Raw genomic sequence first — 16,988 nt, forward strand, 5'->3', positions numbered from 1 at the left:
GGATAGCATTGGCATGTCTCCAGTGGAGGATGTCTCCTTCTCGACAAATAACTGTAGTCGAAGTTGTTGTTGTTGGAGCTGATTAATTATGGAGGTAATAACATGAGTCTGGATTCATGGAGACTGGAGGCAACACATGCCCGTGCACACACAGGCCAGTGGCAAGTCCCATGACTCAGACGAGAGCGAGCGAGGAGAGCAGACATTCCTCCCTGGATGGCGACAGACTAAACACATTGTTTTGGGGGAATTAGGGAGACACAGGTGTTCTCCAGGCTGACTCCTTAATTGCTGTCTGTCTGATTTCCTCATATACAGGCTCAAAGTGGCATAACAAAGGAGAGTACGACTACCAAGCCAGCAATTGTATAGTAGCATATTGTAATTAAGCTTAAAGGGATAGATCACCCAGTGGGTTGTGAGAGACAGTGGTTAGGGAAACAAATCGAAGCAATAATGTTTATCTCTCCTGGTCTATAGACTGCTTTCAGGGTAAGTAAACACCTAAGTAATTGTATAATATGAATGAACTATCTCTTTAATGACATGTAGACTGTAAAGCTTCAGAGATATGTGATACATATTTTGTAGACCAATTCATCAATCGATTAATCAATCAATCCCTCAATCAATCAACAAACCAATACATTGAGCACCAGATACTTATCCTCCCTTATTTGTATTCACAGTGCACAGATGGCTATAAATTTGACATGGAACGACAAGAATGCAAAGGTAAGAGGTGCTTCTCAGCACTTTGTCAAATGTCCTTGTACGTTTCTGACTTAATGAATAGATTAATTAGTAGATGAATTGAATAACACTGTGGAAGAGATCCTATCAGTTCTAGCAGACACCGATACAGTATGTGTATACCAATGTTAAACTTTAATTATTGAGTCCTACTGAGCAAGCATATTGATGGTGGAGGTGGTGGTTTTCCTGTCATACCCATGCTGACTTGGTGGTGTTACACTCCAACCAGACCTGCGTTCAAATACTATTTGTTTTTTTACAACCTGGAGTGACAGGTGGGTGGGATTTGCACTTTTGGGGCTATTCCACTGGTTTCATTGCGCAATCAACCGCAGCTTAAGTAGAAAACAAACCGTGGCTTACTATATGAACCCAGGTCTGACTGTCTCTGACCGCGGTCCTCCCCTTTTCAGACATCAACGAGTGTACCACGGTGCCCGACGCCTGCAAGGGTGGCATGAGGTGCATCAACCATTTCGGAGGCTACTTCTGCCTGCCCCAGAATGCCCAGATCATCATCAGTAACGGTGACGACGAGCCCACCGTGGCCCCTCGGGTGGAGGCACAGCCTCCTCTGGTACCCGCCCCTGCTCTGCCTGTCCGACGGGTCATCCAGAGCTCCTTCCAAAGCCCGGGCACCATGCAGTGTGCCGCGGGGTTCGTGGTGGACGAGCTCAACTACTGCCGAGGTAAGAGTAAGCCCACGCAACTTGCTGGGGCATGTTTATTAGGATTAGGGCTCACTGTAGTCAAATGTTTAAAAAAACATTTTGAAACTGAAAATGGGTGTTTCTTATTGGACAAATATCCTGATTCGTTATGGAAGTGTCCAGCATCATTTTAATCCTACGTACAAAGATCCCATCAGTCCCTGACTAATGTAATTTGAAGTAAATAGGAATGGATCTGCCAAACAGTTTTTGACCAGAGGTTGATTCTTATAAGCGGACTGTGGTGCAGTGCAGTGCAGTTATACAAACTCAGCATTGCAGGGGCCCTAGTTTGAATGAGCAATCCCAGCAGGCAGATTTCCCTCTGGAATACTACCGATGCTAGCTTAGGAACAACTATTGAGGAAAAAGATAGCCATCTCAGATTGTCATTCAGTCACATTCAGGAATCATTCCAATTGGAATTCATTCAAATTGATTGCAGTCCCTTTAGAACATTTTGTATGAAAACAGTTCAAGTGAAATTCCTTACTGGCACTGAATATCTTACACTACACCTAGTCCTATTTTGTTAAGCCAATAACACAGTATATAAACGATGCAATTAACTGGACCGTTTGAACAGTTGATGCGCTGTCTGCAGGTTATGAAGATGCATTGTATTTGATCTGTAAAGTGGGGAACCACTTAACTTCCATTTACCCCTTTGCTCTCTTTCTTTGGATGATGCATTTGCAGCCGTCATTAAAGAATGTCCTCATTTGTCTCTGTGTATGTATGCATGCGTGTGCATGCATGTGTGTGTAGTGTGTGTGTGTGTGTGTGTGTGTGTGTGTGTGTGTGTGTGTGTGTGTGTGTGTGTATGTGTGTGTACGTGCGTGTGGGTGCGTCCTCCAATCTCCTGTTGGCAAACGGCGCAAGATTTTAGTCAAGTTGCAACATGCCAAATCCTGGCGGTAGAGGCAAACAATTGCTGTTACATAAACCATTCAATCAACATGGGGCGACGGCCAAGCTGAGCTCAGGGAAGGAAGGAGATGGTAGCCAACAACACATTCCTGAAACATATTTTTTTCTCATTTAATCATATTGTTTCTTTCATCAGAGGGACTGTCCTTAAGTTGGAGTGATGCACAAACTAAAGGCAGACAGATTTGTGGTATTATGATATGTACTGTATAGTATTATACAGTGTCAGATACATGATCAAAATGGTGCTACATCTCCGAAAGAAATGGCATTAGTGATCTGCATTAATACTTTTCCAGTTTGTCATCACAGTCAAAACCTACACTGTTACCAAGGAAGATTATTGCAGTGTCTGTCCAATCCATTATAGTATTTTTGTTTTCTGTAGTTTGAGCTATTTAACATGTTCCTGAACTGTTGAATGGTCCTCTCTTGCTGTCTAGCAGCTTCTTGTTCTTACAACTGGTAAACATTTGCCACATGCTGATTGCGAGTCTGGTAACTAATGCTAATAAGACCATGGTACTTGGCCATTAATAAAAGTTCACAGGGTGGGATTCAAGTGCAACACTCCAGCCGTAATTCTTCAATGTTTACAGATCTGGAAAGGTTTACGCAGTGTAGTGGTATAGCTTCATCATATTGCTTCCACCTTCCAGATCGGCAAACATTGAAGTGTTAGGGCCAAGAGGAAGGGATAGGGAGGGAATTGGGACCAGAGGCCGTGCTATTATTATGTTGAACTGCTGACCAAAGCAGGGCTGTGTTCATTAGGACATACAGTAGCAAAAACGTTTTGCAATGGAAAACGATAACAAGTGTTTCTTATTGGATAAGTTCAGATAGTATCTCTCCGTTTCACTCTGTTTCTGAACGTTTTTTTCCACTACTTGCCTACTGAACACAGCCTAGGGATTCCTTTTCCGGGAAATGTGGGCGTAAATAAACACTTTTGAATTGATCTCGGCATATTATCTGTGGTAGCAACAAACACATGAGTCATCTAAAAATGAGTGGCTGCTTCCAGTAAAATTGCTTTAGGTAACATTATCCCTAAGTCAATTGTGACAATGTTAGATGCATGTTTGTTTTTGACAAGTTAGCTCTTCTTCGTCTTCATTTTCGGCTCAAAAGCCTGGAGAGGTTTGAGCCCCCTTTGTGTTAGAAGTGGACTAGGTAAACCCTTAGGAACTGTGATCACTCATTTGTAACTAAAAAGAGTGAAGGCAAGGTTTCCACACTATTGCTTTCACCAATCCAACCTGGTCAGATTAGTGATTTGAACATTTCTCCCCAAGGAAGGAAGGACATATTTCTAAAGTATTGGAACAGAGCCGGAGTATTCTACTACAATACATTGACTGTAAGGTTCAATAGCAACTGGTTATTGAAGCACTACAAAGAGACAACCAGCAGACACTGATTATAGCTAGAGAGGACTTTGGTGGTGGTGCATCCTTTCATCGCACATCTCATCCACCTCAGACATGGACAGATAGATAGGTCCACCAAAACAGTAGTCACGACATCACTGCATGTGCTTACCTATGGGCTTTAGTCTTCAGCATTTGATTTGGTCTGCGGCATATTCTTTCAGAAGCTTAGTTCCCTTGTTTACCCTCTTTCATCCTTCTGAGAGTCCACTGAACACAAAGCAAGAGCAGTTGCCCTTCTCAAAACAGTAGTTTCTCATCCTGGATGTTGACATATTTGAAGGGGGGGGCGGGGGGGGGGGCTTCTCACAGTAGTCCCCTTGCGATGAAACAGTTTTAACCTGACACCTTGATGGAATCAGAATATATAGGGGTGCTTGGCACACCATTCTTGCTAAGACACAGGGATCTTTGTAAACCAAGTTTGTATTTAATGTGCTCGTTTTGGAAGCTGGGGGTGGGTGGTGGATAATGTGTATATACACTCTGGAGTGTGGTAGTATTTCAACGTTGTAATTCTGGCAAATCCTGGCAAGAAGTACTATATTTGAAGGTGTCCTGTTCTTTGCATTCTTATTTTTGGCACAGTGTGTTAATTACACTCTATTATGCTACATAAAACTAAAGTTTGATTGCAGGATTGGTTCACCTCTGTCAGCATGTCACCTTGTCACTGGTCTTAATTCATCTCTAGGAAAAAAAGGTTGTAGGGCGACAGTATCGTCACTTTTTCCCCGCATACATGCTGAGTGGAGGCCAGCTTTGATCATTAGGGCAATTCACCTCCCAATCCCGCTGCCACCAGCCAAAAGCAGGGTCAGCTGGGCTTTGTTAACTGGAAGTGTGTATGAGTGTGTGCCTGTGTGTGTGTATAGTTGAAAGGGGAACTTGTTTACACAGACTTCCAGCCTCCAGGATGACATAATTCTCACATTGTGTCCATCACTGTCGTCACCAAATGAATTACATCAGCAGGGTAGCCTGGTCCCAGATCTGTTTGTGCTGTCAATGACCATAGCATTTGGTAATACAGCACAAACATATCTGGGACCAGGCTAGGGTATGAGGGGATTGGATGCTTTGTGCCTTTGAGCTTTCTGAACAGACTTGGTGTTCTCTCCCACACGTGTAACACCTCCGACTCCCTGTATATGAATCCCCTATTTTTAGCAAGTTGTATATAGAGACCACCCAGGAGTGGGGTTGCAAGGGAACGTTGTCTGTGTTCCATTCAGAAAATTGCTTTTGTTGAACCAGGAAATTGAATATCAGAATGTGTGGATAGGCATATTAGGGGTCCAGACTGCAGAGTGTGTTTTGGAGCAACTTGTCCCATGAAATTTGGCCCATGCTCTTTTTTAGATAACAAAAATAAATGGTAAAACATGTAACTAGCAGTTGGATATTTTTATAGGAGTTGGTTTGAATTAGGTGTGCCCAGGGGTGAATAATGAATAATAGTACCAAGGAAACAGAAAGTGCAACCAAATCAGGTGAATTCAGTTGAAGTCTGTTTTTGTTGCATGAAGGACTTTATATCCAGCCTGTTATTATGTCAAATCAAATCCAATCAAGCTTTATTTATACAGCACATTTTAGACATGGAAGCAACACAATGTTCTTTACAGGAAAACAAAACAAGAAAACAATGGAAAAAAAAAATATTTACTACATAACAAACATAAGAGGATAATAATAATAATAATATGCCATTTAGCAGACGCTTTTATCCAAAGCGACTTACAGTCATTTGTGCATACATTTTTTTTTTTGTGTATGGGTGGTCCCGGGGATCGAACCCACTACCTTAGCGTTACAAGCGCCGTGCTCTACCAGCTGAGCTACAGAGGACCACAAAAATAAAAAATAATAACAATAAAAACTGAATGACTGAAAAGCACCCTAAGGAAATGCAAAGCTAAAAAGGTGTGTTTGAAGTAATTTTTTTAAATGGCCAGTTTCAGCCCCCCACAGGTTCTCTTGCAGGCTATTCCAGAGGCTGGGGGCATAGTAACTAAAGGCTGCCTCTCCATGCCTCTTGGTCCTAGGCTTTGGGATAGTTAAAAGGCCAGTGCCAGAGGACCTGAGGGACCTACTAGGTACATAACTTGTGTTGTGTTGGGGTGCACAATCGTGGATTGATATAAAAACCAATAGAATAATCTTTAAATGTATTCTAAAACTCACAGGCAACCAGTGCAGACCTTAAAACCGGGGTAGAAGCTGTTTAGAAGACTCTTGGACCTAGACTTGGCGCTCCAGTACCGCTTGCCGGTAGCAGAGAGAACAGTCTATGACTAGGGTGGCTGGAGTCTTTGACCATTTTTAGGGCCTTCCTCTGACACTGCCTGGTATAGAGGTCCTGGATGGCAGGAAGCTTGGCCCCAGTGATGTACTGGGCCATACGCACTACCCACTGTAGTGCCTTGCGGTCGGAAGCCGAGCAGTTGCCATACCAGGCAGTGATGCAACCAGTCAGGATGCTCTCGATGGTGCAGCTGTAGAACCTTTTGATGCAGCATTCTGTATGTTTTGCAGTTGACCAATGGCTTTCTTGGGTAGACCAGACAGGAGAGCATTACAGTAGTCAAGCCTGCTTGTAATAAAAGCATGGATATCTCTCTGTATCAGCCTGAGAGAGAAACGGACGCACCTTAGCAATGTTCCTCAGGTGGTAAAAAGCTATTTTGGTCACATTACTAATGTGTGATTCGAAATTGAGTTCAGAATCTAAAATGACACCTAGGTTTTTTATTTGGTGTTTTATCTTTATTGCCCATGAATTAAAATGTTTGGCCAGATTCTCTCTCTGTGCTTTGGCTCCAACAATAAGTACCTCTGTCTTTTCTTGATTTAGCTGGAGGAAGTTGTGAGCCATCCAAGTATTTAAATCACTAATACAGTCTAATAATTTATCTGTGGATCTAAAATCCTCTGGTGACACAGAAATGTAGTTGTGTATCGTCTGCAAAGCAGTGAAAATCAATGCTGTGCTTTCTGATAACGCTGCCAAAGGGTAACATATATAAACTGAACAGTACCGGACCCAAAATGTAACCTTGTGGAACGCCACATGTGAAATGTATTTTCTCTGAGTTATGTTCACCAAGGGTGACAAAAAACTCTCAACCAGTTAAATAGGTCCTAAACCAATTTAGAACTGGACCGGAGAGGCCAACCCACCTCTCCAGTCTGTCCAGAAGGACTTCATGGTCAACAATGTCGAATGAGGCACTTACATTTAAGAGTACAAGGACAGAGAGCTGTTTGGCATCAGTGTTGGCTCTAAGATAATTTACCACTTTAACTAAGGCTGTCTCTGTGCTGTGGTGGGCCCGAAAACCAGATTGGAATTTTTCAAAAATACAATTTTTCAAAAACCAATTTCTCCAGAATTTTACTTAAGAATGGAAGGTTGGAGATTGGCCGTAAATTGCTAAGAGCTGAAGAATCTAGATTACTTTTCTTCAGAAGGGGTTTCACCATAGCAGTTTTTAGTGCAGTGGGAAAAGTGCCAGTGAACAGGGAGTGATTAACAATAGCTTGCACTTCTTCAGATTTGGAATAAAACATTTTTTGAAGAAGGTGGTGGAGGGATAGGATCGAGAAGGCAGGTAGAAGACTTAAGTTGTGATATCACTTTCCTGAGCATGTCTGTGTCAACCAGGGAAAATAACTCCATAGTGCCTTTGCGTGGTAGGCTAGGGCACATATCATCAAACTTCTCATCAGGTATTGCTTGACTGATACCCAGCCTAATGTTTGTCATCTTATCTCTGAAATATGCCGCAAACTCATCACATTTAGATGTGGAGGAAAGTTCATATAGGTTGTGGGGGTAGGATTTATCAGGCCATCAATGGATGAGAAGAGCACTCTCTAATTATTCTGATTATTAGTGATGAAGTTAGAAAAATGAGCCCGTCTGGCATTTCTAATTGCCTTGTTAAATATGCCAAGTTACTCTCTTAGAATATAATAATGGACCTGCAACTTTGACTTCCTTCACTTCCGCTCTGCCTTTCTGCAATTTCTCTTTAATATATTAGCCCGACCTTGTTTTGCAGATGTGAACGAGTGTGAGGGGAGCAACCCCTGTCAGCACCAGTGCTACAACATCATGGGCTCCTTCATCTGCCAGTGTGAGCAGGGTTATGAGCTAGCCTCCAACCAAGCCTCCTGCCAAGGTACTGCACACACTGTTTGAGTGAGTGAGTGTGTGTGTGTGTGTGTGTGTGTGTGTGTGTGTGTGTGTGTGTGTGTGTGTGTGTGTGTGTGTGTGTGTGTGTGTGTGTGTGTGTGTGTGTGTGTGTGTGTGTGTGTGGGGATGGAGGGCTGGTTGTGCATCCCCTCATCGAACAAAGCTAACACTGACATGCATCTTGCTATCTTAATGGGAACATGCATTTACTATCCAATGAATTTTTGCCAATATACACTGAGTATACAAAACATTAAGAACACCTGGACTGGCCAAGTGAATCCAGGTGAAAGTTATGATCCCTTATTGATGTCACTTGTTAACTCCACTTCAATCAGTGTAGATGAAGGGGCGGAGACAGGTTAAAGAAGGATTTTGAAGCCTTCAGACATGGATTGTGTATGTGTTCCATTCAGAGGGTGAATGGGCAAGACAAAGGATTTAACAGCCTTTGAACGGGGTATGGTAGTAGGTGCCAGGCGTACAGGTTTATGTCAAGAACTGCAACGCTGCTGGGTTTTTTCCGCATGTATCAAGAATGGTCCATCACCCAAAGGACATCCAGCCAACTTGACACAACTGTAGGAAGCATTGGCGTCAACATGGGCCAGCATCCCTGTGGAACGCTTTCGACACCTTTCGACACCATGATGAAATTAACTCCAGAGTGGCGCAGTGGTCTAGCTGTGCCACTAGAGATCCTGGTTCGAATCCAGGCTCTGTCGTAGCCGGCCGCGACCGGGAGACCCATGGGGCGGCACACAATTGGCCCAGGGTAGGGGAGGGAATGGCCGGCAGGGATGTAGCTCAGTTGATAGAGCATGGCGTTTGCAACGCCAGGGTTGTGGGTTCGATTCCCACGGGGGGCCAGTATGAAAAAAAAAAAACATGTATTCACTCTGGATAAGAGCATCTGCTAAATGACAACAAAAAAAAAAGACAAAAAAAATAGAAGTGAAGCTGTTCTGAGGAGGGGGTGTGTGCAACTCAATATTAGGAAGGTGTTCCTAATGTTTGGTATACTCAGTGTATATTTATCAGTACCTTAATGTATACTGATACAATTTCACAATCCCTCCCACTCACACCTAATATTTTATTTCCTGAGAAGTTTCTGTCAGCCTCCTCCCCTTTAAGGGTTGACTGTATAATATTTATCTATTTGTAGATATCGACGAATGCGCCTTCTCGAGTTACATGTGCCAGTGGCAGTGCGTGAATCAGCCCGGAGGGTATGTCTGTGCCTGTCCCGAGGGGTACCAGCTCCAAGACAACCGAATGTGCCAAGGTAAATAGGCCTGTTTCTACTAGTAGAATATCTCTCTTACACCAGCAGCAAGTCGTACGTCATAACGCTGAATCTCAATACCTTTTACCTGAATTCCCAATGATAACTCATTGGCTTTAGGCCTAGATTTTTACTTGGTATAAAGTCAGTATTGACACTTGATTGATTAACTAACAGTCCACGAGATAGACAATTATAGTTTTAAATTTAGTTTTAAGCTACGCATTGTTTGTTTACAAAGACTACAAGACAGTTGTACTAAGCTCATAAGCTATTTTAAGTTATTTTCTTATTGAAATGACCATTGACTACATTTTCTCTCAGTAACTACATTTCCTCTCCATGAACAGACATAGATGAGTGTGAAACAGGAAACAACTGCCGCGAGGACGAGATGTGTTGGAACTACTTTGGCGGTTTCCGCTGCTACCCCAGGAACCCTTGCCACGAGCCCTACGTGAAGACAGGAGAGGGGTGAGTATGGTCCAGTGAAATGCATGATGATAATCACATGATGAGTAACCTTGACTGGGACCTGAAGTCTTAGCGGGCTAACACAGTCTTGTGGGGTGCAGGAGACCCAGGTTCAAATCCAGTTGGTTACATAGTATACATAGTATGGGTCCTTAAATGACCACGTAGACAGAACGGAGTGGCTGCATGACCTTTGTTTGCTGACGGCACGGCGATGGTAGGCCCATGGGAAGATGTTTTGGGGTGGGGGTGCTGTCAACGGAGGGGGAGGGTGGGGTGTTTTTCTCCACTCTGCTGACAGGTATTTTTCCACGCTCATACAGGAGTAATAAAGGCCTAGTGCACTAATTTGGTGGCTAAAATGTTATTATTAGGCCCTCATATCCTCAAAATGTTCTACAGCTGCACCATTGAGAGCATCTTGAAGGGTTTCATCGCTGCTTGATATAGCAACTGCTTGGCATCCGACCGCATGGCGCTATAGAGGGTAGTGCATACGGCTCAGTACATCACTGGGGCCGAGCTCCCTGCCATCCAGGACCTCTATACCAGGCGGTGTCAGAGGAAGGCCCTAAAAATGGTCAAAGAATCCAGCCACCCAAGTCATAGAATGTTCTCTCTGCTACCGCACGGCATGCGGTACGGATGCACAAAGTCTGGAACCAACAGGACCCTGAACAGCTTCTACCCGAAGCTATAAGACTGCTAAATAGTTAGTTAAATAGTTAACCAAATAGCTACCTGGATTATCTGCATTGACCCTTTTTGCACTAACTCTTTTGACTCATCACATACAGTGTCTTCAGAAAGTATTCACACCGCTTGACTTTTTCCACATTTTCTTGTGTATCAACCTGAATTTAAAATGGATTCAATTGAGATTTTTTGGTCAATGGCCTACACACAATACCCCATAATATCAAAGTGGAATTATGTTTTTCTAAATTTTTGCAAATTAATTACTAATAAAAAACTGAAATGTCTTGAGTCAATAATTATTCAATGCCTTTGTTATGGCAAGCCTAAATACTGAATGTTCAGGAGTAAAAATGTGCAGGCCACATAATACATTGCATGGACTCACTCTGTATGCAATAATAGTGTTTAGCATGATTTTTGAATGTCTACCTCATCTCTGTATACCACACATACAATTATCTGTAATGTCCCTCAGTCGAGCAGTGAATTTGAAACACAGATTCAACCACAAAGACCAGGGAGGTTTTCCTATTTGTAGATGGGTAACATTTTTAAAAAGCAGACATTGAATGTCCCTTTGAGCATGGTGAAGTTATTAATTACACTTTGGATGGTGTATCAATACACCCAGTCACTACAAAGATACAGGCGTCCTTCCTAACTTAGTTGCCGTAGAGGAAGGAAACCGCTCAGGGATTTCACCATGAGGCCAATAGTGACTTTAAAACAGTTAGTTTAATGGCTGTGATAGGAGAAAACGGAGGATGGATCAACAACATTGTAGTTACTCCATAATAATAACCTAATTGACAGAGTGAAAAGAAGGAAACCTGTACACAATAAAAATATTACAAAACATGAATACAAAGTGTAATGTTTGGGGCAAATCCAATACAACACATTACTGAGTACCTCTGTCCATATTTTCAAGCATAGTGGTGGCTGCATCATGTTATGGGTATGTTTGTAATCGTTAAGGACTGGAGAGTTTCAAGGTAAAAAAATTAATGGATTGGAGCTAAGCACAGGCAAAATCTTAGAGGAAAACCTGGTTCAGTCTGCTTTCCACCAGACACTGGGAGATTAATTCACCTTCCAGCAGGAAAATAACCTAAACAAAAGGCCAAATCTACACTGAAGTTGCTTACCAAGAAGACAGTGAATGTTCCTGAGTGGCCGAGTTACAGTTTTGACTATGGCAAGACCTGAAAATGGTTGTCTAGCAACGATAAACAACCAATTTGACAGAGCTTCAAGAATTTTGAAAATAATAATGGGAAAAGGGTGCAGAATCCGGGTGTGGAAAGCTCTTGGAGACTTACCCAGAAAGACTCACAGCTGTAATTGCTGCCAAAGGTGCTTTTACAAAGCATTGACTCTGGGGTGTGAATAGTTGTGTAAATGAGATATTTCTGTATTTCATTTTCAATACATTTGCAAACATTTCTAAAAACATGTTTTCACTGTCATTATGGGGTATTGGGTGTCGATTGGTGAGAAAAAAAATCAATTTAATCCATTTTGAATTCAGGCTGTAAAACAACAAAATGTGGAATAAGTCAATGTGTATGAATACTTTCTGAAGGCACTGTACGCTGCTGCTAATGTTTATTATTTATCCTGATGCCTTGTCACATTATTCCTAGTTATATGTACATATCTACCTCAGATACCTCGTACCCCAGCACATCGACTCGGTACTGGTACCCCGTGTATATAGCCAAGTTATCCTTAGTCATTGTGTATTTATTATAACTTTTATTATGACTTGTTATTACTTTTCTATTATTTCTCTATTTTCTTTCTCTCTGCATTGTTGGGACGTAAGCATTTCACTGTTAGTCTACACCTGTTGTTTACGAAGCATGTGACGAATAACATTTGATTTGATTTTGAGGATACTTTTGCCCGTGCACTAAACAACCTTACGCATGTGTTACTTTACGCAAAAAAAAACTTTACGCAGCTGCTGCTCCTCCGCTGCTCCCTCACTCAACCTTCCAGTTCATTCTCACTTAGCCTATACCTCCGAGGGATGAAACATCCCCCAAAAATAGGAGGACATGATCGACATGATGTATAAACTCATTTGTCTGTTGTAACTGTAAGGTTAAGATTACATCATTGCAAACGTAAGCAGGAGGCAGCCAGGCAGTGTACGTAGTGTTATTTTTTTCTGCTTTTCAGTCAGTATCTAGGCAACAACATTAGTGGGGGGTTACAGACAGCATGGACCACATGGATAAAAGTGTCAGCTAAAATGACCTCATAGCTAAAATGTATTAAAGTGCTAAAATGACCATTTACACAAAACCACATGGACCACATCAATAAAAGTGCTAGCTAAAAAAAAACACATACTGTAGACAAAACCACAAGTGTCTGCTAAAATGACCACATAGCTAAAACCACATAGGCCACATATATAAAAATATCTGCTAACATGACCACATCCAATGGTTTTCTCTATCTCTGCATGTCCGTAGGCGTTGCAGCTGCCAGTCGCCCACAACGTGCCGAGGCCTGCCGCCGTCCATTGTCTACAAGTACATGAGCATCTCGTCGGAGCGATCCGTCCCAGCCGACATCTTCCAGATCCAGGCCACGAGCGTCTACCCTAACATGCACAACACCTTCAGGGTCAAGTCTGGCAACGAGGGAGGGGAGTTCTTCCTCAGGGTGAGCCCGGAGATGTTTCAGTCACTCACCAGGCATTAATATTACTGTCATGTCAGATGGTGTCAGCATTTGTCCCTTGCTTTTCTACCTACGTGGTAGCATAATTGAATAAGCTCTCATCTACCGTGTCATTTAAACACTTATTTGAGGTAGGGGTTGGTTTCAGATGTTTTGGCTGCCATTTTCTATTTAGGGAATATTGTGTGTGATTGCATTTTGAGTGGACCGTCCCTTTAATGAAATAATATTTTGACTTCCACTCATTGCTATCCCTTCCCCTTAAATGGATAGCTCACACACATTTCCCACTTACATCATTATTATTGGATACCTAAAAAGTAGTTTATAGGTAGGTTTGAAGCTAATATTCTAATATTCGCACCAGAAATCATGGACATTTTACTGGCAGTGGTGTGTTTTCATCAAACTGACTTCTTGCGACTAAAAAGCTGTGCGTAATGACGTAGTACACGTAAAAGGGTACTTTGTCGTGTAACTTTTAATTTACCAAAAGAAAAATAGTTATATGCGTTTCCATCCCACTTTTAACTAGTTTTGGCACAAAAAGTCTGCGATAAACAGCAAATGTGGTGTTCTTGTTCCAGCCAACAGCTCGTAGATACTGTACATAATGCAGAGGATACATGATGAGATTATAGCTAAGCGTGAGATCATTTTTATTTGACAATTGGCAGCCAAGCACCGATCATCATGTCACCAGCATACAAATTAAGACCCTCGATATTTATTGGAAAGGAGCATCAAGCTCATCACTGTGAACTTTCACCACTCTGTAAAATGTATCATTTCTTATTTAATATGTAGCCTCATAAACAGTGCATGTTTTTCCAAGTTGTAGTCGAAGGACCATACAACATAGCATCTTGTGACTGTTAGTTTACTGCGACAAATGCGCAAAAAAAAAAGTGTTTTCACTGCAATTTGTTGCATTATCTATTTCACCGACAAAATAAGGGTAGTGGGTTCGATCCCCGGGACCACCGGGGAATGTATGCACGCATGACTGTAAGTCGCTTTGGATAAAAGCGTCTGCTAAATGGCATATTATATTATATTATTATATAATTATCCACCCCAGTCTAGCGTATTTTGTTCTATCAACATTTTAGGAATGTTTATCGACAATTGCTGTTTCCATCAGTGCATTGTTTTATCCAACAGGTACTTTACTCGCATAAAGATGGTTGGATGGAGACATGGTTTGTGGACCCGGAGGGTCAGCGACCCCAGATTTGGACATTAGCATTAACATCAATGAGTGTAAAATAATGGTAGTGGTAGGACCCTTGTTAGCATCCTCAGAACATGCTAACCTAAATAATCCCTTTAACCTACCAGCGCTCCAGTAACGTCAGTGCCATGCTGGTGATGACCAAGCCGCTGACCGGACCGCGGGAGCACGTGATCGACCTGGAGATGGTCACCCACAACAATGTCCTCAACTACCGCTCCAGCTCTCTGCTCCGACTCACCATCATCGTGGGACCCTATGCCTTTTAAGTTCCATTTACAAATTGCTCTTAGGCACAGATCTTAGATCAGTTTACCCATCCCCATATCTCATATTATCCATTAGAAGATAAAATGCAAAACTGGCCTTAGATCAGTGCCTAGGGGCACTTTCATCCTACTCAGCCCTCTTACTCCCTGCCAGACACTCACAAGGCCTAACACTCTGTACTGCTTAGATCTAATAGAGATATCCACATACTCCCTGCAAGGGTTTCCCATTCCTGGTCCTTGTCCTGTGTTGGCTAGTTTCCATTCAAATTGATGGCTGTATAAATTGGGATTGAATGTATATTGTCTGATCTGCTGGTTGAGCACTGGACTGGGCGAAATTGTTTTGTTTTAGCTCAAAGTGTGTAGTCCTTTCTTGGAAAAGGAAGATTGGATAATTTGCAGTGAAAACCAACACACACACACAGAGCACATACTGGAAGAGCAGGAGTGTGAAATAGCCAGGCCACAATATAGTCACTTTATGCATCACTGGCTAATGATAACATTCTAAGAGCATAACGTGACTTAAATTGAACACAACTCCTTCTTATTCATCCCTTGCTAAACATACGTATTGCACTATAGTAGGAGAATGAGTTCTCGTTACATTGAAATCTTTGTGAAATCTCTCAACCTTAGTCTAGTCAAGATGTGTTTTCCTGCAGAGAAATGACCAGTGTTTGAAATCACACTTGCCCTTTTTATCTTTTACCATAGTTGCCAAGTGAGGTTGTTCACAATCACATCATATCCCCTTTAGGATCACAGATTTATTTTCAGTTTGGAGAGCTTTTCATTTATGTAGTTGAAAAGAAACGTGCAGTAATGCAATGTGATGTTGAAAAGAGACATATGTTTCAGTTTTCTTGAAGAGAGATCATCTCTGTTGGATGGACTACGAGCTTCTGACCAAATTACGTGAGATTTTAGTTCTTGGTTAACTGAGATTAGAATAGAGACAAATGCACCTAAAACAGTCAAGTTTATAGGTAAAGTGTGATTTATTGGGTTACAAGAGTAATGATTTGGCGAGGGCTGTGATGGAACAGTTTGCAATGTGTTGTAATCTAATGGCATCCTTAACGAATGGAAATGTATGATCACGTCAACCCCCATCGGAGAGTTGCTCAGCAACCTCTGTCCAATGGGAATAAAGCAATAACGCTTTTGGACACAAAAGTGATATTTTCAGGAAATCATTGGCAGTGTTGTTTGGTCATATAGGCAGGGGAATTGTTGCTTAACGTGTCTTTATGTGTGCCAGAGTGCCTTTTGATCCTGCACAGAATTTCCAGTCAACAATCTGCAACAAACAGTTAGTCAGGTCATTTCGACACAGTGTGCCTTTCATAAGGAGTCATTGTATCACAATTTGAGATAACTCTGGTCTTTAAGTACATGATTTGACTCCTTGAGACTTTTTGAAATAAATGTCATGCTTGATAATAAGGGAAGCTCAATTGAATCAAAAGGTTCCCACTTCGAATAACATGCCATTTCAACTGTGTATGTACTGTATATAGGTAGGTACAGTGTAATTACAGTATTGCATATCTATATGGTTTTAACAGTCAACTTGAGCAAATGTCTGTTCAAAAATACGTTTGAGAGGTAACAGTTGTAACAGTTGTAGACCATAAATAACAATGTGTACCTACACTGTGGTTGCAATGTACCTGCCTATATAATATAGCTATATAATTACCATGTAGATACATAGTTCTGGCATAGTTCTACATTCCAATATGAAAATGATTTTTTGGGGTGATAATAAAATGTAATTAAAGACTGAAAATTGCCAATATAAATGTATGTCTTATTTGATAGGAAGGAAGTCCATGTGTAGCTCTAATATATAAAACATTCATGCGATTTAACATTTTTCTATATATTTCCACCAAGCACAAGTTTGTCACAGCTTTTGAGAATATTTACTTCTTTTTTTTTATAAATAAAAGATACATTTTACTTTGTCTTCGTCATGTACTGTTATTTATTAAAATCTAGATCTAGTAAGCATACTTGAAGAAATTAGATTAGATTTCTTTTTTTTTTATTGAAATGTTTTTGGGTACATCTTCCCAGTCTAAATCAAATGATATGGTAGCTTAAGAACTTTAAATGATTGTTACCATTATAATAACATTGTGCCACCAGTAGGAGTAGGTAACATGAATGAAATGGAGGCCACAAATGCTCAAATCTAAGGACCTCAATCCTTTACAAAAATAATTTACTAAGGTGATATGATTAATCATTTTGCTCACAATGTTATTTCCATTCATTTAAATTGA

General features: G+C 41.4%; 1 protein-coding gene across 1 annotated transcript; it reads left to right on the top strand.

Moving 5' to 3' along the window:
• The first annotated feature begins 128 nt into the window (after positions 1-128).
• LOC121572660 (EGF-containing fibulin-like extracellular matrix protein 1) lies at positions 129-16,662 on the top strand. The gene is made up of 7 exons (XM_045214953.1): positions 129-735; positions 1,170-1,445; positions 7,897-8,016; positions 9,199-9,318; positions 9,669-9,792; positions 12,978-13,170; positions 14,530-16,662. Exons 1-7 carry the CDS (start codon positions 714-716, stop codon positions 14,689-14,691), a joined length of 1,017 nt encoding a protein of 338 aa, XP_045070888.1. The 5' UTR covers positions 129-713; the 3' UTR covers positions 14,692-16,662.
• Positions 16,663-16,988: the final 326 nt, after the last annotated feature.

This window comes from Coregonus clupeaformis, unplaced genomic scaffold, assembly GCF_020615455.1.
Source record: "Coregonus clupeaformis isolate EN_2021a unplaced genomic scaffold, ASM2061545v1 scaf0345, whole genome shotgun sequence".
Lineage (NCBI taxonomy): Eukaryota > Metazoa > Chordata > Actinopteri > Salmoniformes > Salmonidae > Coregonus > Coregonus clupeaformis.

What these genes read in the sequence shown, in the direction of transcription:
- LOC121572660 (XM_045214953.1), top strand. Translation starts at nt 714, where the DNA reads ATGGAACGACAAGAATGCAAAG. An exon ending in GGAACGACAAGAATGCAAAG is followed by an intron (nt 736 to 1,169) that starts GTAAGAGGTGCT and finishes TCCCCTTTTCAG; the next exon opens with ACATCAACGAGTGTACCACG. An exon ending in GAGGGGAGTTCTTCCTCAGG is followed by an intron (nt 13,171 to 14,529) that starts GTGAGCCCGGAG and finishes TTAACCTACCAG; the next exon opens with CGCTCCAGTAACGTCAGTGC.